A 27,392-nucleotide genomic window follows, 5' to 3' on the forward strand; every position below is an offset into this window, starting at 1 on the left:
GATTTGTTTTTAGAAGATATGCTCTAGTTCAAAAGGAATTTTTTGGGGGAAGTTCTGTGGCCTGTGTTGTGGAGGAGGTCAGAGTAGATGATCACAATGGCCCCTTCTGGCCTTTGAATCTATGAAAAACTACCCGAAGTCATAACTTGTTTCCAGCAGACAACAGGAATATGCTGCAGTCTCGTTAAATGGCTCAATTCAGGTGGCATATTATGTAGATGCCACTAAATTAATTAGGTTAGTCAACTCCAGAGAAGACTGTGAGAAACTTTAGAGGGACCTAATCAAGTTAGATGAATGGACAATACATCTGATGAATGCAAAGTAATATACATTGGAGGGAAAATTTTTCTGTATTCAGACTTCTACATGGTTCTAAATTAGCTGTATCAACTTAGGAAAAAGACCTGGGCATCATTGTGGACAGTTCACACAGTTCGCCTGTGGTCAAAAAAGCAAACAAAATATTTGGATAAAGTATAATACAGGAACTATCATAATGCCATTATAAATCAATAGCTTCCATAGTTGAGAGTGCTGTTTTTCTGGTCCCTCATCTCAAAAGGACATTGTAGAATTAGATGTGTTTCAGAGAAAGGCAATGGAAATTATTAGAAGAATGGAAAAACTTTCATGAAGAAATAGTAATGACCAGGATTGTTTACTATAGAAAGAAGATGAATAAGAAGAGCCATGATACAAGCATATACAATAATGAGTGGTATAGAGAAGACAGATCAAGAGCTTCTTTTCTCTGTGCCTCATAACACCTGGACAAGGTTCTTTCAATGAAATTAAAAGCAAATTCAGAACTGCTAAAAGGAAATAATTTTTCACACGATGTATAGTTTAACTGGATCCCAAATGCCAAGAATATTGTGGAGGCCAAAAAATTAGCAAGATTAAAAAAGGAATTGAATATTTATATGGATAAAAAGAATATCCAGAGTTCTAATACTTAGTGCAAAAATAAAATAAAGTAAAAAAAGGCTTGTTAGAGATACAAAACCTCATGCTTCGGGGTTTAAGCCAGTCTCTAATTATTAAACAATAAGATGAAACTTTCATGGGGACAGATTATCCCACATCTCCTAACTGCCAGGTTTTTACCTTCTTCTGAAGCAACTGGTGCTAGCCACCATCAGAGACAGAATACTGAATTAGAGAGGATAAACTAGAAGGACCTCTGTTCCAATGCAGGATGGCAATTCCTATTCTGCCTCAGGAAAGGGTCTAAGACATCACCAATGTAATGAAGAGGATTTTTCACAGCCAGAGGGTGACAGCTCAGACTATGCTATGAATCTTGAATCTGAGGTGTGCAACTTATTTATAAAACCCATGGTACATTTCTACTTGAGACCACTTCAGTGGACCCTGCAATCCTAGTAGAAACAACCAAGAGAACAGTTCTCATGTTGTATCCAGGTAATGGATGACCTCCTGGCTTACAGGCAGGGTAGTGGAAAAAATGCAATTAGGAATGAACTTCTGAACACCTTAATTGATCACAGAAGTATCCAAAGATGGGAAGCCCATCCAGAGGGACTGTCTAAGAAACTTTGATCTCTCCAGGAATAAAAGCTGCACATAAATATTCCGGAGATGCGGACAGTCCTTAATGCTTGAAGGAATTTCAGAGATCTAGTATTCCAAAAAGTGATCCTAGTGCAAACAGAGAATCAGGCCACCATATTTTACACAAAGAAGCAGGGAGGAACTAGGTTGCACATCCTGTGTTGGGAAGCCCTGCAGATGTGGGATTAATTCAACAGCAATTTCTTGCGCCAGTTCCTTCAATATTCTAGGATGAAGATCATCCGGTCCGCCCGATTTAGTCCCGTTTAGCTGTTCAAGTTTGGCTTCCACCTCTGATACGGTAATGTCAATCCCCCCTCCTTTATTCCCATCTGTCCTGCTGCCTCTATTCCTAAGCCCTTCATTAGCCTTATTAAAGACCGATGCAAAATATTCATTTAGATATTGTGCCATGCCTAGATTATCCTTAATCTCCACTCCATCTACATTCTTCAGCGGTCCCACTTCCTCTTTCTTTGTTTTCTTCCTATTTATATGGCTATAAAACCTCTTACTATTGGTTTTAATTCCCCTCGTAAGGTCCAACTCTACACGGCTTTTGGCCTTTCTCACTGCATCTCTACATGCTCTGACCTCAATAAGGTAGGTTTCCTTGCTGATCCCTCCCCTCTTCCATTCTTTGTACGCTTTCTGTTTTTTCTTAATCGCCCCTTTGAGACGCTTGCTCATCCAGCTAGGTCTAAATCTCCTGCCTACTAACCGTTTTCCCTTTCTTGGGATATAGGCCTCGGACAGCTCGTGCAACTTCAACTTGAAATAATCCCAGGCGCCATCTGCCTTTAGATCCCTAAATATGTGTGCCCAATCCACTTCCCTAAGTAGTTGCCTTAATTTATTAAAGTTGGCCTTTTTGAAATCGTAAACCTTACTCACAGTTTTAATTCTGTTAATCCTTCCATTTAGTTTAAACTGAATTAGCTCATGGTCACTTGAGCCAAGGTTGTCCCCTACAACCATTTCCTCAATGAGGTCCTCACTACTCACCAGCACCAAATCTAAAATGGCATCCCCCCTCGTCGGTTCAGCTACTACTTGATGAAGAAATTCATCTGCTAGCATGTCTAGGAACATCTGAGCCCTATTATTGTTACTAGCATTTGTTCCCCAATCTATATCTGGGAAGTTAAAGTCCCCCATGATTACACAGTTATTAGTTTTTACTTCCCTAAAAACATTAAATAGTTCTCTGTCCGCATCCAGGCTAGATCCTGGCGGTCTATAGCACACCCCAAGCACTATCCCATCTAGTAGTTCTTTTACCCAGTGGGAGTATTGCCCAGACAGACTCTGTCTTATCCATTCCATCAGTTATTATTTCTTTACAGTTTACCTCATTATTGACATACAATGCCACTCCCCCACCTTTACCTTTGTTCCGGTCATTCCTAAACAGCATATACCCTTCCATACCTGTACTCCAGTCATGACTACCGTTCCACCATGTTTCGGTTATTCCTATGATATCCGGTTTCATTTCTTGGACCAGGAGCTCCAATTCCTCCATTTTGTTACCTAGGCTTCTTGCATTGGTGTATAAACATCTTACTGTATGCTGTTTATCCTTTCTCCCATTAGTTATGCAATTTGGTACGGACCCCGTACTGTCCATCCGCCCCCTCCTTCTTATGTCCAATCCCTTACCCCTACCTATATCTGTGCTTATCTCTTCACCCTCCTTTTCAGTGTTGGAATCTGGCGTGGAGATTAACTGGACATCTCCCAACCGTCTCCCCCAAATTCCTAGTTTAAAGCCCTTTTGATGAGTATATTTTGGATGTTGTATGATATTCCAAAACTCCTCACTATACCTGAAGAAGACCTACACCAACAATGCAGGGCACTAGAGACAGAGGTGACACATGATGACATGCGCGATATTGATGCAAGTGATTTAGGTGATGAACTGAAAGCCCTTTCAAGATACATTTCTGCAGGATCAACTCCAAAGGCTGTTCTGGAATATATGTGCACAAATAAGATGACCACCCTCTTTCCAAATGCTTTGGTTGCTCTGCACATACTTCTAACGCTTCCTATAACAGTTGCCAGTGGAGAACGCAGCTTCTCCAAGCTGAAGTTAATAAAAACACATCTACACTCCACAATGACACAGGAGAGGCTGGTCGGTCTTGGAACCATCTCACTAGAGAATGAGCTGGCCCAGACTGTGGACCTTCAGCAGGAAGCAGTTCAAATCTTTGCAACCAAGAAAGCACGGAAAGCACCACTTTGATTATTCAAACAGATAAAAATGCCAGTGTTTACTATGCAGACAAGAAAAGTTACATTTGCTGTTCAGGCGTTTGAAAGTTAAGTGTTACTTAAAATTTTTGCACAAGGCATTTTAAGTTATTAGTTCTCCTTTATTGGGGTAGGTAGCAGAGCAGTACCATGAGAGGAGTAGAACAGGAAAAAGGCAGAATTGAGACCTGTCAAAGTTTTGGCCCAAGCGAGGGGGCATGGCGTCATTTGAGTTTCCCGCCTCAGGTTCCAAAATGTTGTGGGCCGGCCCTGGAGGTAGATCATGACTGCAGAGAGCTTGAATTGGTCCATGCTTTAGATACTTATTAAGGGTCTCTGGATCAGGAAGTAATTGATCAGATGTTCCTGGGATGGAGGGCACCTGAGGTGGATCTGTTCTCCTCCTACCTGAATGAGAAGCCACTGGTCTTTAACTCAGCAACAAGAAAAAACTGTTCTAGAGAGAGACACCTTCTTTGTCCACTGGGAAAGGAGGCTTATGTATGCTTATAAAGATGGACCGTAGCAGGGTGTGGCAGGGCTCCCTTGGCTTCTGCCTCTTCTAGGTTCACAAAGTCACTCTGAGACCCCGGGTTTAGTAACCACTGGTACACTTTATTCTCAGGCTTGTTTCCACCACTGTTTCACCAGGTACAGTAACCCTTCACTGTCTACAGGTAGGAGGGACGGGAGAACTACCTCCTGTTTCTATCCCCGGCCTTTTCCCTTTCCTTCTTCTCTCCCCTGGCTTCCTTCCCCTCAGGATTTTATGCAGCCCCAGGCTAATTAGGTAGCAGCTCTCTCCCTCTCCCCAATTAGGGCCAGGTTATCTCCAGCCTGCTCTAATTTATTCCCCTAACGAGGAGCAGGCGTGACAGAGGGCTGAATCTGCAACCCTTTGCCCAGCACCCTGTCACAGGGACACACACTGCCGTGCCACCTAGATGTTGTGTAGGGGTATGACTGTTTGACTTCCTCCTGGATTACATGAAAGGTGATCAGTGTCTCTCCAGTCCCTTCATCTTGAAGTTTGTGGGGCTTGACACTTTTGAAACTCCCCATTAAATCCCCCCATTTGTAGTAGTATATTATATTAATTAAAGCTGATGAAAACTCCTTTTGAGGCACTGAATTGTGATCTCAAGTTTCTTACACGTAAAGTAATTTTCCTGATGACAATAACTTCAGCTCATAGAACGAGTGAGCATCAGGCCCTGGAAATAGAAGCATTTTACCCCAAATTTTACAAGGATGAGATAGTGATGCAAACGCCTCAGACATTTCTTTCCAAATTGGTGTAGGAGTTTCAAATTAATAAGTATGTTGTTCTGCCAAGATTTGCTTCATGTATGCACATTCCTCACTCTGAGGTGCTGCTTTGTATATATGCATAATGTTAAAAGGTCCCTGGTTTATACGTGGAATGGACTAAAACCCCTAGAAAGTTCACTAAACTCTGTTTCATTTGCCATCAGTTGAAAAGACAATACTAAAAAGGGCTTAACTGCCTGGCCTGAAAGTAGAAGGCTCATGTCAAGGCTCATATGTACTGTATGTAAGAGAGCAGTATGATTGCTCAGAGCTCCAGTATGAAACTGGACAAAAGCCTGTTGAGAGTCTTTGGGTTAAGTTTAGAGGTGAGAGCAACAAGGGTGATGATGTGGTGGGCATCTGCTATAGACCACCAGACTAGGAGGATGAGGTAGAGGAGGCTTTCTTCGGACAACTAACAGAAGTTTCCAGATGACGGGCCCTGGTTCTCATGGAGAACTTCAATCACCCTGACATCTGCTGGGAGAGCAATATAGCAGTGCACAGACAATCCAGGAAGTTTTTGGAGAGTGTTGGGGACAACTTCCTGGTGCAAGTGCAGAAGGATCCAACTAGGGGCTGTGATCCTCTTGACCTGCTGCTCACAAACAGGGAAGAATTGGTAGGGGAAGTAGAAGTGGGTGGCAACCTGGGCAGCAGTGACCATGAGATGGTCGAGTTCAGGATCCTGAGAAAAGGAAGAAAGGAGAGCAGCAGAATACGAACCCTGGACTTCAGAAAAGCAGTCTTTAACTCCTTCAGGGAACTGATGGGCAGGATCCCCTGGGAGGCTAATATGAGGGGGAAAGGAGTCCAGGAGAGCTGGCTGTATTTTAAAGAAGTCTTATTGAGGGTGCAGGAACAAACCATCCCACTGTGCAGAAAGAATTGCAAATATGGCAGCTTGGCTTAACTGAGAAGTCTTCGGTGAGCTTAAACACAAAAAGGAAGCTTACAAGAAGTGGAAACTTGGACAGATGACTAGGGAGGAGTATTAAAAATATTGCTCAAGCATGCAGGGTGTAAGCAGGAAGGCTAAAGCACAGTTGGAGTTGCAGCTAGCAAGGGATGTGAAGGGTAACAAGAAGGGTTTCTGCAGGCATGTTAACAAGAAGAAGGTCAGGGAAAGTGTGGGACCCTTTTGAATGGGGGAGTGACAGATGTGGAAAAATCTGAAATACTCAATGCTCTTTTTGCCTTGGACTTGACAGACAAGGTCAACTCCCAGACTGCTGCACTGGGCAGTACAGTATGGGGAGGAGGTAGCAGCCCTCAGTGGTGAAAGAACAGGTTAAGGACTATTTAGAAAAGCTGGACATGTACAAGTCCATGGGGCCGGATCTAATGCATTCGAGGGTGCCAAGAGAGTTGGCTGATGTGATTGCAGAGCCATTGGCCATTATCTTTGAAAACTCGTGGCAATCAGGGGAGGTCTGGGATGATTGAAAAAAGGCAAATATAGTGCCCATCTTTTAAAAAGGGAAGAAGGAGAATCCGGGGAACTACAGACCGGTCAGCCTCACCTCAGTCTCTGGAAAAATCATGGAGCAGATCCTCAAGGAATCCATTTTGAAGCACTTGAGGAGAGGAAGGTGATCAGGAACAGTCAACATGGATTCATGAAGGGCAAGTCATGCCTGACCAATGGTCTTCTAAGATGAGATAACTGGCTCTGTGGATATGGGGAAAGCGATGGACGTGATATATCTTGACTTTAGCAAACCTTTTGATACGGTCTTCCACAGTATCTTGCCAGCAAGTTAAAAAAGTATGGATTGGATGAATGGACTATATGGTGGATAGAAAGCTGGCTAGATCATCAGGCTCAATGGGTAGTGATCAACGGCTTGATGTCTAATTGACAGGGGTCGGTCCTGGGGCCAGTTTTGTTCAACCTCTTCCTTAATGATCTGGATGATGGGATGGATTTGCACCTTCAGCAAGTTTGCGGACGACACTAAGCTGCGGGGAGAGGTAGATACACTGGAGGGTAGGGATAGGGTCCAGAGTGACCTAGACAAATTGGAGGATTGGGCCAAAAGAAATCTGATGAAGTACAACAAAGACAAGTGAAGAGTTCTGCACTTAGGACGGAAGAATCCTATGCACTGCTACAGACTGGGGACCTACTGGCTAAGCGGCAGTTCTGCAGAAAAGGACCTGGGGATTACAATGGACGAGATGCTGGATATGAGTCAACAGTGTGTCCTTCTTCCCAAGAAGGCTAATGGAATATTGGGCTGCATTAGTAGGAGCATTGCCAGCAGATCGAGGGAAGTGATTTTTCCCCTCTATTCGGCACTGGTGAGGTCACATCTGGAGTATTGCATCCAGTTTTGTTCCCCCCACTACAGAAGAGATATGGACAAATTGGAGAGAGTCCAGCGGAGGTCAAGGAAAATGATTCGGGGGCTGGGGCATATGACTTTGGAGGAGAGGCTGAGGGAACTGGGCTTGTTTAGTCTGCAGAGGAGAAGAGTGAGAGGGGATTTAATAGCAACTTCAACTACCTGAAGGGGGGTTCCAAAGAGGATGGAGCTCGGCTGTTCTCAGTGGTGGCAGATGACAGAACAAGAAGCAGTGGTCTCAAGTTGCAGTGGGGGAGGTCTAGATTGGATATTAGGAAAAAACTATTTCACTAGGAGAGTGGTGAAGCACTGGAATGGGTTACCTAGGGAAGTGGTGGAATCTCCATCCTTGGAGGTTTTTAAGGCCCGGCTTGACAAAGCCCTGGCTGGGATGATTTAGTTGGGATTGGTCCTGCTTTGAGTAGGGGTTTGGACTAGATGACCTCCTGAGGTCTTTTCCAACCCTAATCTTCTATGATGCATATGATCCAAGGCAAAATGGTTTCCTCTGCCTGCATCAGGGATGTTTCCATCACAGAGAGTGACAAGATCCTCACTCTGTACATTTAGAAAATAATATTATTTGGATTTGTCTTTTAAAAGGGAATCCTGTTTTAGTGTCTCCTTGTTGTAACACCTAGTTTTGTATGCAAGGTAGCATGGACTAGTGGAAACAGCACTGTGCTGGGAGCCAGGGAACTTGGCTTCTGTTCCTGTCTCTGTTACTGACCTGCTGTGTTACCTTAGGGAAGTCATTGCCCATCTCTGTGCCTCAATTTCACTTCACACTGGTTGACTGTCTTGACTATTTAGATTAAAAGCTCTTTGGGGCAGGGACTGTCTTTCACTATGTGTTTGTACAGTGTCTAACACGAAAGGGACCAGATCTTGCTTGAGGCATCTAAGCACTACTGCAATACAAGTAGTTAATAAATAATAATGGTTCTGAGGCAGAAGATGTTGAATTCTCCTGGGCACCCTTCGAGTTCTTATTTCTTCCAGGATGTTTCTTATTTAAATTGGCCCATTTTATTTGAAGGTTTCTTCTTTACTTGCATCTTTAGGTTACCTTGTGTTTATATCTAAGGTTGCTAGGAGGTAATTTTTACCTCTCAATTATTAATACAAATAGACAAACAAAAAAATTCCATTCATGTTGGTATTGGCCTTATTGCTGCTGCTTGTTGAAGTTTCATTCTTATTCTTTTTCTTTGGGACACCCCTCAAGCTACTTACTCTCTGGGACTCCTAGCAAAATGCACTGGGGAAAAACAAACCCTATAGTGGTATGAACAAAAACAAAACAAAAAACCTCCCCCCTCTTGTTTTCCCCCCTGTGTTTATTGCACTTTAGAACTACCAATGCTACATAAATCTTTACTGCCTAAGGGCTATATTGCGGAAGAGAGGAATTTAAAGGGAAAATATAGAGTACTAGTAATATTTGTTACTTTAATGCAACATTTTAATCAGTTGTAGATCATTCAGTCTTCATTTTTTTACTTTTTCAGTTTTACATGGATTTTCTAGATTCCCTTTGGGAAGAGTCTAGTTCTAGGAGATTTGTGTGTGATTCTGTTTGTATACAGACTTAATAAATCTAGGGTTGTCAGGACAGATCTCCATAGATGATTCTCTGAGACAGATGAAATTGATGGTATTTTAATTTATGTACTGTGTGGAGTTAGAAATATTGCATAACCTCTGTTGGACTCCATTGCAGTTGCATGTACATTTGAGAAATTCAAATTTGTAGTGGAGATGTGATGATAATGTTCAATGCAAAACGTTCATAATTATGGGAGAAAAAATTACTATCAAAAGAAAACGTTTGCACTACCACCAACACAGGATACTTGTATGTATTAATATTTCAATGAGACAACTGAGTATACTGAGGCAATTGGAAAATTGTATATGTAACCTTCAGTAGCAGAATGGATATACTTAATTTCTAGATCAGCTTCATATGAGAGGGCAATGTACAGATTGGACAGTATAGCAAATGACTTCCATAACGTAACGTTTTATGAATTATTTACATCACTTCTATGCACCCTACATCCTGAAATAATTAAAGAATCTAATGAAAAGTCATGTGAAAGAGAGCAGATATCTTTTGATTTGTTCTTTTGTTTGATTCATTTTTTTTCTTTGTATGGAGAGAGGGAGGGATATATGTGTGTGTGAGAGAGAGACTGGAAATGTTATTAAATATGTATATGTACATTTGAGTTTCATATAAGAAATTTGCATAAAATCAGTAATACAATTAGAAAAATCACTGTGTAGGAGAACAGACGAATATAACTAAGAAGTAAAAAGCAACAGAGGGTCCTGTGGCACCTTTAAGACTAACAGAAGTATTGGGAGCATAAGCTTTCGTGGGTAAGAACCTCACTTCTTCAGATGCAAGACTTCTTGCATCTGAAGAAGTGAGGTTCTTACCCACGAAAGCTTATGCTCCCAATACTTCTGTTAGTCTTAAAGGTGCCACAGGACCCTCTGTTGCTTTTTACAGATTCAGACTAACACGGCTACCCCTCTGATACATAACTAAGAAGTATTATTGGTGTATTTTGTTTGTTCGCTTCCATTTATTTTTATTTTGTACTGGAAAAAACTTTAAATATAAGTTGGAGAAAAAGTCCACTCTTACTCTTCTATTTTTTTGTCACTTGAAAAAGTTGGAAAAAAGTAAAAAATATCGGAGAGGGGCAAAATATGTTCTCAAACTTTCACTTTTTTCTACTGGAAAAGTGTGTAAGTATTGAAATACAATATATAACACAGAGAGAGAGAGAGCAAGAGCTACTTGCATATTTAAACTCTTAAAAATCTTTTGAGTTGAATAAAATCAAAACTAAAATTTTGATTTTCTCCCAAATGAATTATTCATTTTGTTTGTTAAACATTTTCTGTGGAAATATAAAATTTTTTACTGAAACATTTTGAATAGAATTTTTTCCATCTCTGATTACTTTCATTGTGCTGCTCTGAAAACATGTAACTGCAATTTACAACTTTTTGGTGGCAGGAAGGAGACAGTGGGATATCTGGGTAGGGAACTGTTGGACTTTTTGGTATCTGTGAAGGCATAGGAGGTGTTTTTTGGTTGTGGTACCCAGGAGGCAGTTGAGCACTTTGGTGCTGGAGATGGGATGCATCTTCCCTTTCCACTACAAGGGGTGGAGATTACTTCAGTTTTGGAGTAACTGAGGATTTGAATTCCTCATTTCTCATTTCAGCAACTTTTGACAGCAGTTAGCTAGGCCACTGCAACCCTAGCTCATTATCGGCAACAGTGATGGATAAATATGTGAGCTATATTACTAAAATGATTCTTAGGGATATAGTTGTCATTTGATTTGCCATCATTAACCCCTACAATTAACATCTCTTGAGATGAAAAGGAGTAGTTCTGCTTCTCTCAGAGCTCTAATTTCTGATGTTCTGCAGACTCGGAGACACTACAGCATCAGTGACTTTCTGTTCAGATTTAAAAATTGAGTTTATAGACATCGGGGCAGAGACAATTAGATTTTTGGACAACAGTTATACTACTTTTTAAAAAAATGTACAGTTGCGTGGCATTTTGCATGTTTCTTTGTGATGGCTAAAAATTATTTCATTTAAGGGTAAGCGTTCAGTGATGGTAACTACAGTAGGATCTGTTTTGGTAAGTTTCATTAAGATCAAACAGTCCACTTCTCCTGATGTTAATGTGCTAATTTATGTACTGTCATGTTTGAAGACTGACTCCTAACATCAAAGAATTAAGTTATCTGCTCCCACCTCCTTCCTCCTAAGTACTGGTACATTGCATTAAATTCATAGTGGATGAAAATGCAAATTAATTTAAACACATGTAGTTTGTTTCTTTGTTAACATTAAATATTTACAGAGAATTATGATAACCTACAGCACCGTAGGGCTTGTTGAGCTGTGTTCTCTCACAGCTAATAGAAAATGAAATTTAAGATAGAAAGTAATTTTTGAAATATGTTTCATACCTCGTTTTGTTAAACTGCAAGTTAACATGACATTTTCCTGCCTTTACTGGTTGATTTAACAGAATCTAAACAGCAGTAGTACTTCCCAGTAAATAATTTGGCATTATCAAGGAAGAAATCAATACTGTATTGCATTTAGCTAAAAATTTGCCATGTGAAAAGAAAACTAGAATGAATTGTGGGACAAATGTGCTGTCAGACATTGGACAAATTGCTCAACCAGGTAAGAATATATTCCTTCTTTGTTTGCACACTTGTCTGGAGGATTCTCGAGTCATACTGTATATAAAGCTACCCCTTTGATTCTCCTCAGCTAAACTAAACAGTGGTAACAGATTCCTTTTGGTTTTGGTTGGAGAAAATCCATTTCTAGACCACCCAGTTAGCTGCCTTTGGAATTTAGACCACATGTAAACCTTCAGGAATTTTCCTAGGTCTTGTTGCTTTTTTCTTTCCAATTCTTGAGGGGCAAACTGTCCAAATCTTAATGGACATTTTTTCTGTTATGTTGTATTTGAACAAGCGAGAGTTGAGTTAATGCGAAGTGTCTGTTGCAAAGTGATTCTTCGGTGGAAATAGTCATTCCTGGCATCTCCACAATCACAATTTACATTGTAGGAGTGGATAAAATCTGGGTAATTGTTCTCACCTATGGAATGCTATGAAGAGACCTGAAACAGAAGATTAAGCTATGTCTCTTCAACTGTTGTGGTGTTCAGCTGTGTGTATTTCTTTGCTACTTTCCTCATGGATCTGTAGCAGAGCAGGTCAATCTTTAAAGAACATTGCCAGCATTTTCTGTTCTACGAAATTAGCCTTTTCCCACACCCTTTTCTTATACAAGGTTGTTCACAGGGAGAAGAAATAAAATGCAAAACCAGCCACACAGGCAAAGACAGTTGTTCATTTACTTAATTTTGTGTGTGTTAGCAACTCTTTATTGAACCCTTTCCAGATTGGGTTCCTATTTCCACCTTGCTCTGGTTCCTGAGTAATGTTCCCTCTACCTTTTTCCTTGTGGTGTGTGAAATGAGCAGATGTGAGAATGCAAAAAGGAAAAGAGTATACAAAGCAATGTCAAGGTAGAGAACTCCTTGAAGTCTACTAGGGACTTTGGCATTTAGATATAATTTACCAGCGACGCACTTAAGTGCTGCTGGGATAGGTGCTATAGAGAACCCTCAGTTAAATAGATATGCCTATTGCTAAAGAATGAGACATAGGTCTTGTCTACACTGGCAAGTTTCTGCGCAGTAAAGCAGCTTTCTGCGCTGTAACTCCCGAGGTGTACACACTGCCAAGCCACTCAGTGCGCAGAAACTGCGCAGTTGCTGCGCTGTAAAAAAATCTACCCTGACGAGAGGCGTACAGCTTTCTGCGCTAGAGGTACAGCACCGCGGTGCCAATCTAGACACCCTGGTCGATTACAGCATTGCGATTGGCCTCTGGGAGGTGTCCCACAGTGCCTGTTCTCGCCTCTCTGGTCATCAATTTGAACTCTACTGCCCTGCCCTCAGGTGACCAACCATCATTCCCACCCCGTAAATTCCTTTGGAATTCTGAAAGTCCCCTTCCTGTTTGCTCGGTGACGCGTGCAGTGGTCTCAGTGCATCTTTCCAGGTGGCCATGCCTGCTTCACACACCAGGCGATTCCCCACTTGGAGCAGTGTCGAGCTGCTGGACCTCATCAGCATTTGGGGAGAGGACGCTGTCCAGTCCCAGCTGTGCTCCAGCCGTGGGAATTATGATACCTACGGACAGATATCACAATGCATGACAGAAAGTGGCCATGACTGGGACACACTGCAGTGGAGGGTCAAAGTGAAGGAGCTGCGGAATGCCCACCACAAGGCGCGGGAGGCAAACCGCCGCTCCGGTGCTGCACCCACGAGCTGCCAGTTCTACAAAGAGCTGGATGCGATACTCGGTGGCGACCCCACCTCCACTGCGAAGGCCACTGTGGATACTTCGGTGGCTCGCGTGCCAGTCGAGAGTGGACCGAGCCAGGAGAAGGAAATCTTGGACGAGGATGAGGAGGGGGACCCAGAGGCAGAGGCCTAATCGGAGGTCAGAGATGCAGTCAGCCAGGAGCTCTTTTCTACCCTGGAGGAGGTTAGCCAGTCACAGCTGTCGGAGCTTGGCGAAGCGCAAACAGGAGAGGGAGGCCCCTGGTAAGTCGCTTTGATTATGGTAATTGCTGAAGTGAATTGTTGGGGGCAGGAGGTTGCAGAAAGCAGGCTTGTGTCTGTATGATGTGTGTACCACCACATGCCCAGTCTGAGCGGCGGAACAGAGTGTTGATTGACTCTTTCACTTCACAAGAATCTGCCACAGATCTCCAGGAAACTCTCATGGAGATACTGGGCAATCCACTACCGCAGGTCCTTTGGCAGAGCTGCTTTGTTTCTTATCCTATTAAGAGTAATTTTCCCGCACCACTCTACTGTCACAGCGGGGGAAGAGGGGGATGGATGGACGACCATTGCTGCACACAGGCAAGCTGCATAAAGGCCAGGGTGGAAGCCGCAATCTTGGAGAAGACCCTCCTTTGATTCCCTGCTCACCCTCAGCAGCGAGATATCTTCCATAATAAACACAGCCTGTGGAAAATGTGGGGACAGGAATGATTATCAGGCCCGCCTACAGTGGTGGCTCGCCCCAAGAGCCACGTGCTCAGTGTACAGTAGTGTCCGGGAACACTGATTTCCCCTGCCCCTGCAGCTACTCACCATTTTGGGGGTCTTGTAACTCAGGTGTGCTTGCCTGGGGTCAGCCAGTTAGTGACACGTATGTGAATAGTGGCTGTGCTTTAAGTCACTGAATCAGTGGTCTGTGTGTTGCAAACGATACTTCTTCTGTAAAATGTTGCCTTTTGGCTTCACAGGGATGACCTTGGGAGCCCAGCCTCCCTCTTTGTTATCACTGGGTGAACGGCTGCGCAGAATTCGAAAGCAGCCACAAAGAACTAAGGAGGACTTTCTGCGTGAGGTTATGATGCACTCTGCGGCCGAAAAAAAGGAATTGAAGGAGTGGTGGGATAGAGAGAAGGAGGACTGAAAGGAGAACGTGGCAAGCCAGAATGAAGCCACGGAGCAGCTTTTAAAGGTTATGGAATGCCAAGCGGACACGCTCCAGGCTATACTAGCACTGGAAACTGAGCAGCCCTGCGCCTGCCCTCCCCTGCAGCCGCTGTTGCAAAACTCTTTCCCATACTCCTCCCAGACACTGCCAACGCACTCTTATCAACCTCTTGGTTCCAGTCTGTATCCGCGGTATTCCACTCCTCCCCTGTCTCAATCCAGCCCTGCAGACTCCCAGTACCCACTGCACTCAACACCCGTCCCTCTGCAGTTTAGCCCTGCTGAAGTACAGTATCCGCTGCACTGTACTCCAGAGGAGAAGGTTGGATATGATACCCAGACATACACAAATCTTTAAGCATCCTGGGACCCCACCTCCTCCTCGGACCTTTCTTCCCACATCCCCCTCAGTGCTGATGTGTTTTTTTGTTTGTCTCTCTCCTCTGGTTGTTGTTTTTTAATAAAAGAATTGTGTTGGTTTGAAAGCAGTCTTTATTCTATTAATTGAAAGCAAACAGAGCCCTGCAGAGCAACTGGAAATTATCTGAAACCTTCCTATTGCATCATCTGCACTAATCACAATCACCTCCTACCATTACATGCACTGCACTCCTGAGCATTGCAACAAATATTAGTGGCTTTCAGCTTCAAATTGCTGCCTCAAGACATCCCTGATCCTTATGGCCCCGCACTGTGCCCCTCTAATAACCCTGGTCTCTGGCTGTTCAAATTCAGCCTCCAGGCGCTGAGCGTCCGCGATCTAGCCCTGAGTGAAGCTTTCACCCTTCCCTTCACAAATATTATGGAGCATACAGCACGCGGCTATAAGCATAGGAATATTGTCATTGGCCAGGTCCAGCTTCCCATATAGGCATCGCCAGCGGGCCTTTAAATGGCCAAAACCACACTGTGGTCAGCACCTCCGTGAATGCCACAAGCAATGTTGTGTCGTACTTACTACGCATGGCGAGATCAATATCTCACTCCTCTTGCCTTTGTAGTTTAATGAATAACTCCACTGCCATTTGTGACATGTTAGTCAGAGCAAGTAGCATACTGGTCAACAGTTAGGGATCCATTCCTGCAGCCCAAAGAAGCAGAGTACTCAATACACAAACCATTGAAAGATGGCGCCAAATGTAGACGGAAGCACTGGGATTGCTGGGATGCAAAGCAATGCATCACAGGGCATTGGGACAGGACCCAGGATGTCCCGCGACCCGCTCCGCCTTCCCACAACTCTTAGCGGCAGAAGAAGAAGAGGTGCTCTGTGGGATAGCTGCCCAGAGTGCACCGCTCCGAATACCGTTGCAAGTGCCGCAAGTGTGAACACATTATTATGCAGGCAGCTGACAGTGTGAACACAACAGCGGTTTCCCTTCTCTGAGCAGTGCTGTAACTGCTAGCGCTATAACTCTGCCAGTGTAGACATATGCTTAGTGATTGGTATTATACGGTTGCATCTCAGCTGAGTGGTTGATTTCAGAGTCAGTTTCTGTTGTTGGAGAGGAATTGTTGTCATGGAGTCTTGTCTGGTGTAATTTTATTTACGTGCTGTACGTGTTTTTATTTACTCTATATATGTGAGGTCTTACTCTTAAACCAAGAAAGGAATTGCCAGTTTGTTTGGGTCCAGGTCATTCACCTAGATAAGCTAGCAGGAACAGCTGTCTGTCTTTTAGTTGCTATGCCTCCAGATCTCCATCCATCCTCCCAACTGTCACAGAACCTTCTCCTGGCTAAGTTATCACTCTCCAATCAGAACCAGAAGAACAGCATCAGATTTGCTCCCTGCTCCCTCACTTTCTGCTGCTGACCTGTTAGAGCAGGGATTCTCAAATTTCATTGCACCACAACCCCCTTCTGACAACAAAAATTACTACACAACCCCAGGAGTGGGGATCGAATCCTGAGCCTGCCTGAGACCCATTGCTCTGGGCGGGGGCAAAGCCAAAGCCCGAGCCTCACCACCCTGGATGGGTAGGGGGCAAAGCCCAAGGGCTTCAGCCCCAGGCAGGGGGCCTGTAATCTGAGCCCTCGGGCTTTAGCTTCAGCCCTGCTTGGTGGAGCTCAGGCTTCAGACCCTGGCCCCCCAGCAAGTCTAAGCCAGCCCTGGGGACCCCATTAAAACGGGCTCGCAACCCACTTTGGGGTCCCGACCCACAGTTTGAGAACTGCTGTGTTAGAATAACAAAAAGTCAGTAACTAAATGGAACATAGATTACACACTTGAATACTGGATGCAGCTAGAGTTCCTCCGGTTTGAACAATTCTCCTGGTTTCTCAGAGATTGCTGACTTTTAAAACATGGAACACAGAATCAATAGAATCATTCAAAATCTTGGAAATTTTCAAGGATCCTCACGGTGTGTAGAATTTATGTATATGAATGTGTAACAGGCAGCAATCTGCCAGAGAGAGAACTTGCAGGAGCCTCTTATTATGTTCTCTAAGGAATGAAGAAAAGACTGGTGATCTTCATGATTCTAATGGAGTCACCCTCTCTGTAGATACTGCTATATCATCCCTGCCAGAGATTTGTTCCTCTGACTCCTAACAATATTTCTGAAGAAGAAATGTTTTTTCTTTGGAATATATAAGATTGTATCTGTTGCCTAGTAGCCTCTCAAAATACAAAAGGGAGAAGAGTCCTGACGCCCACAACAAGGTCTCTTCACCTTTCTCTCTCTTATTTCAAATGAACACTGTATTGTACTGTCAATGTATTTTTCAGGAACAAAATATAAACATTTCCAGGAAAGGATACTTAATATTTTTTTCCCCTCAAATGCTGTTGCCTTTCTCCCTGGTATGAGAAACCCTTTTATTTAAATGGGAAAGCCCATGAACTAATCCTTCAGTCCATCCCCCATCTCTTTGTGAACACATACATGGAAAGCAAGACTGAAATGCCAAGTGTGTTCTGTTCCTAAAATTCAATAGTACTTTGATAACATAAATATTTTAAATATTCCACTAATATTGCTCACCAAAATAGATCTACAAATTAACTGTACTGGATAATGGACTAGCCAAAAGAAGGCTTATACACTGTAGAAAGTGTCTGAGTCTGAAATTCATACTCAGTCTTTAATTAGATGAATATGCTGAAATTGACGCAACCTACCTGGAATGCAGATAGAAAAACTTTGACAATGAGTAGAGTCCATATTCTCAAAGCGCTACAACTATTGGATTTGGATTAGGGCTGTCGATTAATCACAGTTAATTCACACGATTAACTCAAAAAAATTAATTGCGATTAAAAAAACTTTATCCTGATTAATCAGACTGTTAAAGAATACCAATTGAAATTTATTAAATATTTTTGGATGTTTTTCTACATTTTCAAATATATCAATTTCAATTACAACACAGAATACAAAGTGTACAGTGCTCACTTTTTATTATTTTTGATTACAAATATTTTTACTGTAAAAATGATAAAGAAAAGAAACAGTATTTTTCAATTCACCTCATACAAGTGCAACAGTGCAATCTCTTTATCATGAAAGCAAAACTTACAAATGTAGATTTTTTTTTGTTATATAACTGCACTCAAAAACAAAACAAATTAAAACTTTAGAGCCTTCAAGTCCACTCAGTCCTACTTCTTGTTCAGCCAGTCGTTTAAGAGAAACAAGTTTGTTTACATTTGTGGGAGATAATGCTGCACACTTCTTAATTACAATGTCATCAGAAAGTGAGAACAGGCGTTCACATGGCACTGTTGTAACAGATTAATTTTTTTAATAGCCTGACAGCCCTAATTTGGATCATTCCTGTTAGATATAGAGGTAAAACGTCATTCCATTTGGTTCAACTTTAAATTACCAGTTTAAAATCTATTTTATAACAAACTAACTGTCAGTATCTTCACATCTCTGAATCTCTGTTGACAGGAATGATGCAGAAACGAAATCTTTTTTGGCTTGCACATGTAAAGATATAAGAATTTGGGTTTTCCACACTCTTTCCCCCTTTTTCCCCCATTTTAAGTTTTCATCTTTCCCTTTCTCCAGACTCATTTCCCCCCTTCTCATTTTTCTTTCACTTCTTTGAAGAGACTATTGATAGCAAATACATTATTCAATATAACATTAAACTTTCTCCAAATTCTAGAATCATTGCCTTGGATTTTATAATAAAAAGTATTCTTCATGATAAAGTAAGAATTTTCACCAGGAAAAACAAATTTTAAAAGCCCACTTGTTAAGGAACATTTATCCTTTAAGAAAAATTAAAGTATTTTCAACCTGTGATATTCAAACTGACTTAGCTTTGGTGATGGTCAATCTCTCTTGATATCACTTAACCCAGGGGTAGGCAACTTATGGCATGCGTGCTGAAGGTGGCACACAAGCTGATTTTCAGTGGCACTCACACTGCCCGGGTCCTGGCCACCGGTCCGGGGGGCTCTGCATTTTAATTTAATTTTAAATGAAGCTTCTTAAACATTTTAAAAACCTTATTTGCTTTACATACAACAATAGTTTAGTTATATATTATAGACTTCTAGAAAGAGACCTTCTAAAAATGTTAAAATGTATTATTGGCATGCGAAACCTTAAATTAGAGTGAATAAATGAAGACTCAGCACACCCACTTCTGAAAGGTTGCCGACCCTGACTTAACCATTAGACAAGCCAGCCACAAAATGATTCCTGGAATGCATAAATGCAATTAAACAGTATGTTATGCTTTTAATATTCAAATGCTTCTCCTGTCAGTGGAACTACATAAGAATCTTCAAAGATATCCTGGAATGGGGGCAATCGGACATGTAAGAAAACGCAGTAGGCCTGATTCTTGGGAAAAATGGAAATGGGGATGTCCCTTGTTTTTGAGACACCTATTCTGGTGCAGGTTGAAGTTGCAAGTGATCAGCCCTAACATTATACCACCGGTGAAGGAATTCGTGTCAGTGGAGGATTGGATGGAGCTCTGCTATTTTCAGAACCCTTTGGGCAGCAGTGGAACTTTGGGACAGTTGTGAGCAACAGCAGAGGCAGGCGGGCACTGACGCTATTTACTGGAGTAGGGTACACAAGAATACAGGCTGGGAAAATTAAGAGTGATAGAAGTACCCCCGTTGCAGGAGCCAGAAAGCTCAGTGCAGTAGCGTAGAGCCAGGAGGTTGATGAGTCGTAAAGTAGCAGAGAACTCTCACACGGCTAGCAGCCAGGAAGCGCACGGATACACACAAATTTGGGTGAGGGAGACTTCAGATTGGGAGAAGAAAGGAATGACCAAAAATATTTGGGAGGAGGTTGAGAACACGATGCAGGGAAAGAGAGAGAGAAGTCTACATAAAGCAAAGAATGATAGAAAGAAAAGAGGAAGCAGACACTGAAGACAGCTCAGAAAAAGATACACCATGTTCTATTATGGAGGGGCGGGGGGAAGAAGTAGAAGTGGAGTAAAGACTAGAAAGGAAGGAAGATATAACAAACACAAAGGGATGAAGTAAAGAGTGGTTGAATAATATTCAACAAATGTATTATTTGATTAATTTTACTGGTATTCATCAAATACTTTTTAATTGGTATTTTTCTCTGGTATCCATGCAGCTCTTTGGCTGGTCAAATACTAATAATCAGGAAAGAAATTACTAAATTAATGCTGATGGAATTATTAGATTAATACAAATGGAATTAATCAAATGTGGGAGATGAATACATTCATTATTTGATTCAGCACTAGTAGTAAGGTAACCAGATAGCAAGTGTAAAAAATCAGGACGGGGGTGGGGGGTAATAGGAGCCTATATTAAAAAAAAGCCCCAAATATCGGGACTGTCCCTATAAAATTGGGACATCTGGTCACCCTAACTAGTAGTAAGTTACTTAATATGTGATGTGTTATTTTTTAAATTGCAAATGTGTTACAATTAAATACAGTATGAAATAAACAGTATGTAAGTAATTTATTTCGTTAGTGGTTGATCATGGCATTATCCCTAGTTCAGAGTAAGGAGCAGAACATTGTTGCATTGCTCTAGGAGAAGTCTGAACAGGAGGTTGTGACTCCATGAGCCTCCCTGAGTCACAATCTCCGTCCTGGTTCCACTGCTGCTCCATGGAGGAGTAATCTGTGCTGGGTATAGAGCAGGTGGAGCATATGTTCTTTGGTATGCTGGCACATCTACACTTACCAGCATGTTGGGCAATCTCTGCTTCTCCTGCCCACCTGTGTGAGGTGGTGGTCGGGGGAATATAATGGCTTTAAAGAACCCACTTCTGCTCCTGTACTGCTCCCCAGGATGTCACAATTTGGCCCTGGAATTGCTGGGGATTTGGCTTTCGGTTGTGTGGTGACAGGTATTTTTCGCTTTGTTTGGTAGGTTTAGTTTTCAGGCTAGTAGGTTTTGCGTAAATTTCAAGCCCCTAAATATGGTACCATTACGGGTTTTATGTTTATGTTTAGGTTTGAATGCTCAGCATAAATGTTCTCTGTTTCTTTCATGTCTGTGACATGAGCTGTGATTCAGTGTTAAATGTTTAAAGGCACATTGTGAGGTTAAAAATCATATTTTAAAAATATTCCTTACCCATGCTACCAGTAATAGTCTTAGATAATTAAAAACAATCTTAATTTATTTTTCACCTGTTGGTACTCATTGCTTACCTTATACATTTATTACAGTTTCAACAATGAAAATAAACAAGCCAGTTTTACTTTAGTTTCCAGTCAGTTTCATTGTCTGGCTCTTAAGCACTACTACAGTATTGTCAGGTCTGCAGGAAAAGGTTTAAATCCAAACAAAATTTCACCTTAATTAAAAAACAGACAAAACCAGTGAAAATATTTCTTTTAACATTAGGTTTTATATTTTTTTATATATACAATGTGAACTTTTTAGAGATGGTTACTATCATAAATTAGGTTTCTGAATGAAAATGGGAAGGATTAGCCTTCAGTTATGATCTAGTAGGCTGTAAAATAAATATTTTAAGAGACTAAAAAGTGCAAAATTTATCAGGGAACTTTTAACAGCTGTAAGGTTTTATTATGTACAGTATACTAAGTATTGTCTTTGCACAATAGTGTCTTAATTGCTTTGAGCAGCAAATTCCATTAGACTTACTACTTTCACAATATGACTGATTTGTATCATAGTATTTTCTAGTTCTCTCAATTAATAGTTTTCTCATTATTTTCATGAATTGTGGAGAAGAGACAATTTCACTTCTTGGCTAGACTTCAGATATGCTAAAAATGCAAGTGCAAAAGTAGTCCATTTTATTCTTAATTCCTAACCAAAAATATCAATTCTGCAAACCATTTCATCTTCTGAGACTAGACCAAATCATTTCTGTTTGATTCTGTATTTTGTGGGCTCTTGTGTCCAGTAGCAACAACATATTCAGTTCCCAATTCCCTGCCCTCCCTTTCCCTTACTTTAATATGTTATACAGTGCTACAATTCGTAGTATGATTTAAATAGTGATACAGTAACAAGAATGAGGTAAAACCACATGATTGAAAGATACATGAAAAAATTTAAGCCTTTAACAATGAAAGCAAATGCATAGTCTATTACAGACTTTGTCTTTTTAATGAATTTTCATTTTTGTTAAACAGAGGGCATCAGGACAACAACAGGAGATTAACAACCTGGTACAGAGAAAAATTGCTGTAGATGAGGAAAATGCTCTCTTGAAGAATGAATTCAGTAATTTGCAGCAGAAATTTAAAGATAAAAGTCAAGAACTTAAGGTATATTGACTTGTACATAGTTGTATAGGACCATAGCTTTGAAGTACTTCTTTAAGCAATGTCAGTCTTTGTGGCACAGAAAGTGACAAGCTTGGAGGAAAAATTGCCTTAGGCCTTGCTATACCTTACAGTTTTCTCACACACCAACTCTGAGAAAGATGCTTTAAAGCTAAGAATCCAAGCTTTATAACTTTCAGATAAATAGTTAATGATGGAAATGGAGCAAAGAAAGTAGGAGTGTGAAGATGTGGCTTCTTGTAATTAGATTCTGATGGGACTGGCATTATTAATTGATAAAGCCGAGGTCTGGGAGGATATGTCTGTGTGGGTCTCAAAAATAGCTGGGGACAGCATCAAAGGCAGCTTGATCAATTAATGGGCTCTTTGCAAATGTGTACTCATCAAAGCTGTCATCCAGCTAAAAAATATGACCCTTCCACCTGCATGAAGGAGGCCAATAAAAGTACACAGGTGACCTTGGCCATCAAATATAGAAGAAGCTGCTGTGAGGGTAAAACTGCACAGTTTATATTTGCTGATTAGTTCTCACTTTTTTTTGTTTATCGGCCCTTGTGGTACTGTTCTACAGGACACTAAGGAGTGTGCACAGAAGAAAGAAGAGCAAAACAGACTGGTTATAAAAAATCTGGAGGAGGAAAATGAGGGATTAAATACACGCTGCGCTGACCTGCTAAATGACCTGGAGAAACTGAGGAAGCAGGAGGCACAATGGAGAATAGAAAAATCTGGTATTGATGCCAAAATAAAGGTATGAGATGGAATGGACTACTGGATATTATTTCAGAACTAACTTCTCCCAGGCACTTGCACTACATGTTATTTTCTTTAAATAACAAGTTATATATTCAAATCTACCAGTGGGGACTGACATTCATTTACATTCCTTCACTTAAGACCCACAGCTTTTTAAAAATTGATGTTACCAAGCAGGAAACTGACTTCAAATAATCATCCTAAAATGTAATCATTAAAAGATAAGATAAAAGGTAATTCTTTAAAAACAGCTTTTAAAATCTTCTCATTCAAGATTTTTTTCTCAATTACAATTTAATTTAATATCATTTGATTGTAGTGGACTTGATATTTGTTATTTTGTAAGATGGTTTTAAGAACTTTTCAACTATAGTTTTGAATAAATTGCATCTTAGCCTCCAGAGGGCTCCACTCTTCGTGAAAGGTTTTTTCACTGCATATCATATTTAAAAAGTTATATTCACTGTTTGATAAATGTGTTGATGCTTTTTTGTTTCATTTGGATGCTTCCTACAGAATGTCACACTGTGCTGAAATGTGTATTACTTCCAGTTTTTAATTCCTTACCAGTCTTTCTCACGAAAACTGGCATGTCTTTTTAAAATATTTCTAAGTAATAAGTCACAAACGCTAGTATCAAATCATTTGTTAGTCTTTGTATGTGTATTTATATAAATTTTATGTATTTTTGTATTATTTAGTCTAAGGTGCATTGAATACATGTATTTTTTTTTTTTTTATAAAATGCATCATCTGCTGGTATATTGTATGTCATAAAGAGCACAACTTTGGCTTGCACAGAAATGGTGTTTAATCTTTTTCATGGCAATTTAGTAATAATGCAGTGTACAACAATGTAGGGTCCTTTGATCCCAGGGTGAGAGGGACATAAAATGCAGCAGAGGCAATCCACTGAACCCTGTGCTCTTTACTGACACCCATGGCTGTTTTAGGCATGGTACTGAAAAGCTTTAAGAGCATTTCATCCCTCATAAAACAGAAGATTAGTTACTGAAATCCAAGGCCCATAGTTGTCTGGAAGGTTTGTATCCATTCCCAGGACTCTATGAAGGGCTTGGAGATCCTCAAAGGGGAAACTTCGCTGATAACTGTATGTATTAGAATGATTTAATTAGTTTTCAGGTTGTCAGCTGTGTTGTTGCAGCATCTCTGATAAATTGTTGCAAATAATTTAACTCCCCATAATTTCGCATTACACCAATGAAAAGAGTAAATTCAACATCCTTTGGGTTGATTTTATGGCAGGTAAAGTATGCCATAAAGAAAAGGAGGTTTGTTATAATGGTGTGAGCACAGGAGTAGGGACAATCAACCCCAGCTCGAGCACTGACTCCCTCTGTAATGTTGGTCAAGTCACTTTACCACTCTGCTTCAATTTTCCTCATCTGTAAGGTTGGTATAGTAATTCTTATCTCACAAGATTATTGTGAGGATTATTAGCTGATGTTTCTAAAGGGCTTTTAAGAGGAAAAATGTTGTATATGCACCAAATAGTGATAGCGTGTTTTACTTCGAAAAAAAAAGATATATTTAAACTTTATTATGTACACATGGATTTAAGAAACTTTGTTTTACTAAAACAGTTACTTTATTCATGATTGTATTACTTAAGCAAATATTTATAGCTAATTTATGCATGACATTTTAATGGGTTCCAGTTTGAATTAATTTCTCCCTCTGTTCTGTTCTTTTTCCCATTTCCATTACCAGACATTTTCAAGAATATGTATTGGATGCCAGAATTGTTTTTAACAGGGTACTAATAAATAGGATGGGAAATAATATGAGGACAAATATGAGATTATCAACTTGTACTGTATTGGTCTGAAAATGATCAGTTCTCCCAGTGTAACATGTCTCTTAAATGCTTTTAATAACAGTGTTTTTAAAATGGAAAAATAAGTAACAGGATTTTTTGTCGTCAGTGTATTGATCTTAAGTGATTGTAAAAATGGCAACATAGGGGTCCATATTCATTGTCTCCGAATGATTTCCATATAAAATTGGCTGTGTTTAGAAGTGAAATGTTATTTTTTCTAAACACTGGCTATGCTACTGAATCTGGTATCTAGGAGTCAAGCTGTGATCTCTTTGGCTTGAGCATTAGCACTGGTAAAAAAGATCGTTGTTAACAAGGGATCCAGAAACAGTCCAGCTCGCTCCTCATGAATCCAATTGTACAGCACCCAGAGGGGAGAGTAAGATTAAAACTAATAAATGTAAAACATCCTAAAATTTTACTGTTAAAATCTCTTTTGAAGGATAGAAGTGACTACTATTTCTCCTATTTAGGTAGGTGGGTCTCTCCCCTTTCAACGAGATAAAGCACCAGTTTCTAGCCCTGGAGGGCTTGAGATATCAGGCTTCAAGCAGTGACATTTGTATGTATACAAAAGCTGTCAGTGTTGTCCGGCTATACCGGAAGAAGGACAGGAGACACTTGATATGGTTTTAATCAGGCTGCAATTTTATTATTAGATGTCTGGGACTACCTGGCAGACAAAAGTGTACAGTGCAGATAACCCCATGTTCATTCAATAACCACCCGGAGGGGCTTCCGCCAGCCCCCTTCTTTTTCTATTCAGGTCTCCCAGCCAACCCATTGCTGGGACCTTACCATCCCTCATCCACCCCGAACAAGGATTAAGGTGGGCTATAAGAAAGGGGGTTGGGTTTCTGTCGTACCAGTCATAGGAGCACCGAACTCCCCCTTTCTGCTCCTGTAATCATCACCTACTTTTTAAGTCCTTTATCAAACAGTTTATCTGATCACTGTATACCTTCCCTATTGAATGCCTGCACTGGACATCCACCCCACACTTACATAATGTGTTGCAACATATAGTCTAATTCCCTTCACTCCTCACCATAACAGAGCCCTCCCTGAACCTGCTGTGGGGAAGGCAAATAAAAACAAAAAAACTCACTTCACCTACACCAATCTGGTGGTGAGGGAAAAATTCCTTCCCAGACCGCCTAAAAAGGAGCAGCTAGCATAATGCCCACAGCAGGTCCTGACCAAACCGGGCATTTTGCCACCTCAAGGGGAGGGAGGTTGGGTGCTGCTTCGCCTGCACTGGTGAAAAGGGGCTTCTCCCTTCCAGGCTTGCCCCTTTTCAACTCCTCAGCCCTTCCAGTCCCAGAGGATGAGTCAATGTCGTCATGCTGACACACTCCCCCTTTTGCAGCAGCTTCTGAGCCTCTTTCCCCCCAACCCGAAAAGTACTGTCCCCTCTCCCTCGGCAAGCTGGATAACTCCCCCCACCTGCTTAAAGGCATGGTGCGGTCAATTCTGAAGGTAAAATTTCACATTTACTAGGAGAAGCAAGAAACAATACTGGGATAGGGCTTTTTTTTAAATTATTATTATTATTATTATTTTCTTTTTATGTCAGCTGTTTGAAGCTGTGTAGACATTTGGAATATTTCAATAAGTCCCAGTGAAATAGATTAGTGGGCAGAGGGCAAGTAATGTGGTCAAAAGTGAGTGATAAATACAAGGTGGATTGATTTAAATCAAAGCAATTTTAATCACTGATTTTAATCATGATTTAAATCAGCAAGATTAAAATCGATGATTTAAAATCAAAGTTTTCATCTTGTTTTGTATTTGTACTTCAGTTATTTTCTATTTGTTTGGTAACCATTAAAATACGTTGATTTACAACTAAATATAGCCTTTACACTAAATGGTGCTTCCTTTTTGCTAACCAGGAGGATATACTAACTATAAACATTTATTTAAGCTATTTATATAGATTAACTTGCATTTATTCGGATTCTTAATTTTTTTACATTATTTTAGAAAATGGTGAATGATGCATTTCTTATTTACTAGATGATTAATTGTTTATTGACGATTTGTATCAAGCTGTATTTGGATGGAAATTCAATTAAAAATGTGCAAAACTAGCATTTAATTTTTTTAATTAAATAAAACTGTCTTAAATGTGCTGGAAATATAAGGAATAAAAAGTGTATCAAAGCATGTTTTGCATTTAAAAGTATTATCTGTAGTTAGTGATTTGAATTGATTATTTTTGGTCTTTCTAGATTTTAGATATCTTTCTAGCAGATTTCGTCCTCTCGCACCTAACTTTTATTCCTGCACTGGAAGAGGAAAACAAATTTTCCTGGCTCTCTCCCCACCCCCAACTCCCAACTGGTTTCTTAAATTTGAATGAACTAATGAAATTTGAATGAACTGAAGTAGTTGAATAAACTGAAGTGAACAAAATATTCTCTGCACCTGCAGAAGAGGCTACTGCTGTCAAAAGCTGGTTTGG

General features: G+C 40.7%; 1 protein-coding gene across 1 annotated transcript in view; it reads left to right on the forward strand.

Moving 5' to 3' along the window:
• CNTLN (centlein) overlaps positions 1-27,392 on the forward strand; it is a 277,320-nt gene that overhangs the window by 52,583 nt on the left and 197,345 nt on the right. The window contains exons 4-5 of the mRNA XM_024211087.2: positions 22,177-22,311; positions 22,901-23,080. Coding sequence (XP_024066855.1) covers positions 22,177-22,311; positions 22,901-23,080 — 315 coding nt within the window. The remainder of the gene's footprint in view (positions 1-22,176; positions 22,312-22,900; positions 23,081-27,392) is intronic.

Source organism: Terrapene carolina, unplaced genomic scaffold (genome assembly GCF_002925995.2).
Source record: "Terrapene carolina triunguis isolate 2854851 unplaced genomic scaffold, T_m_triunguis-2.0 Scaffold113, whole genome shotgun sequence".
Classification (NCBI taxonomy): domain Eukaryota; kingdom Metazoa; phylum Chordata; order Testudines; family Emydidae; genus Terrapene; species Terrapene triunguis.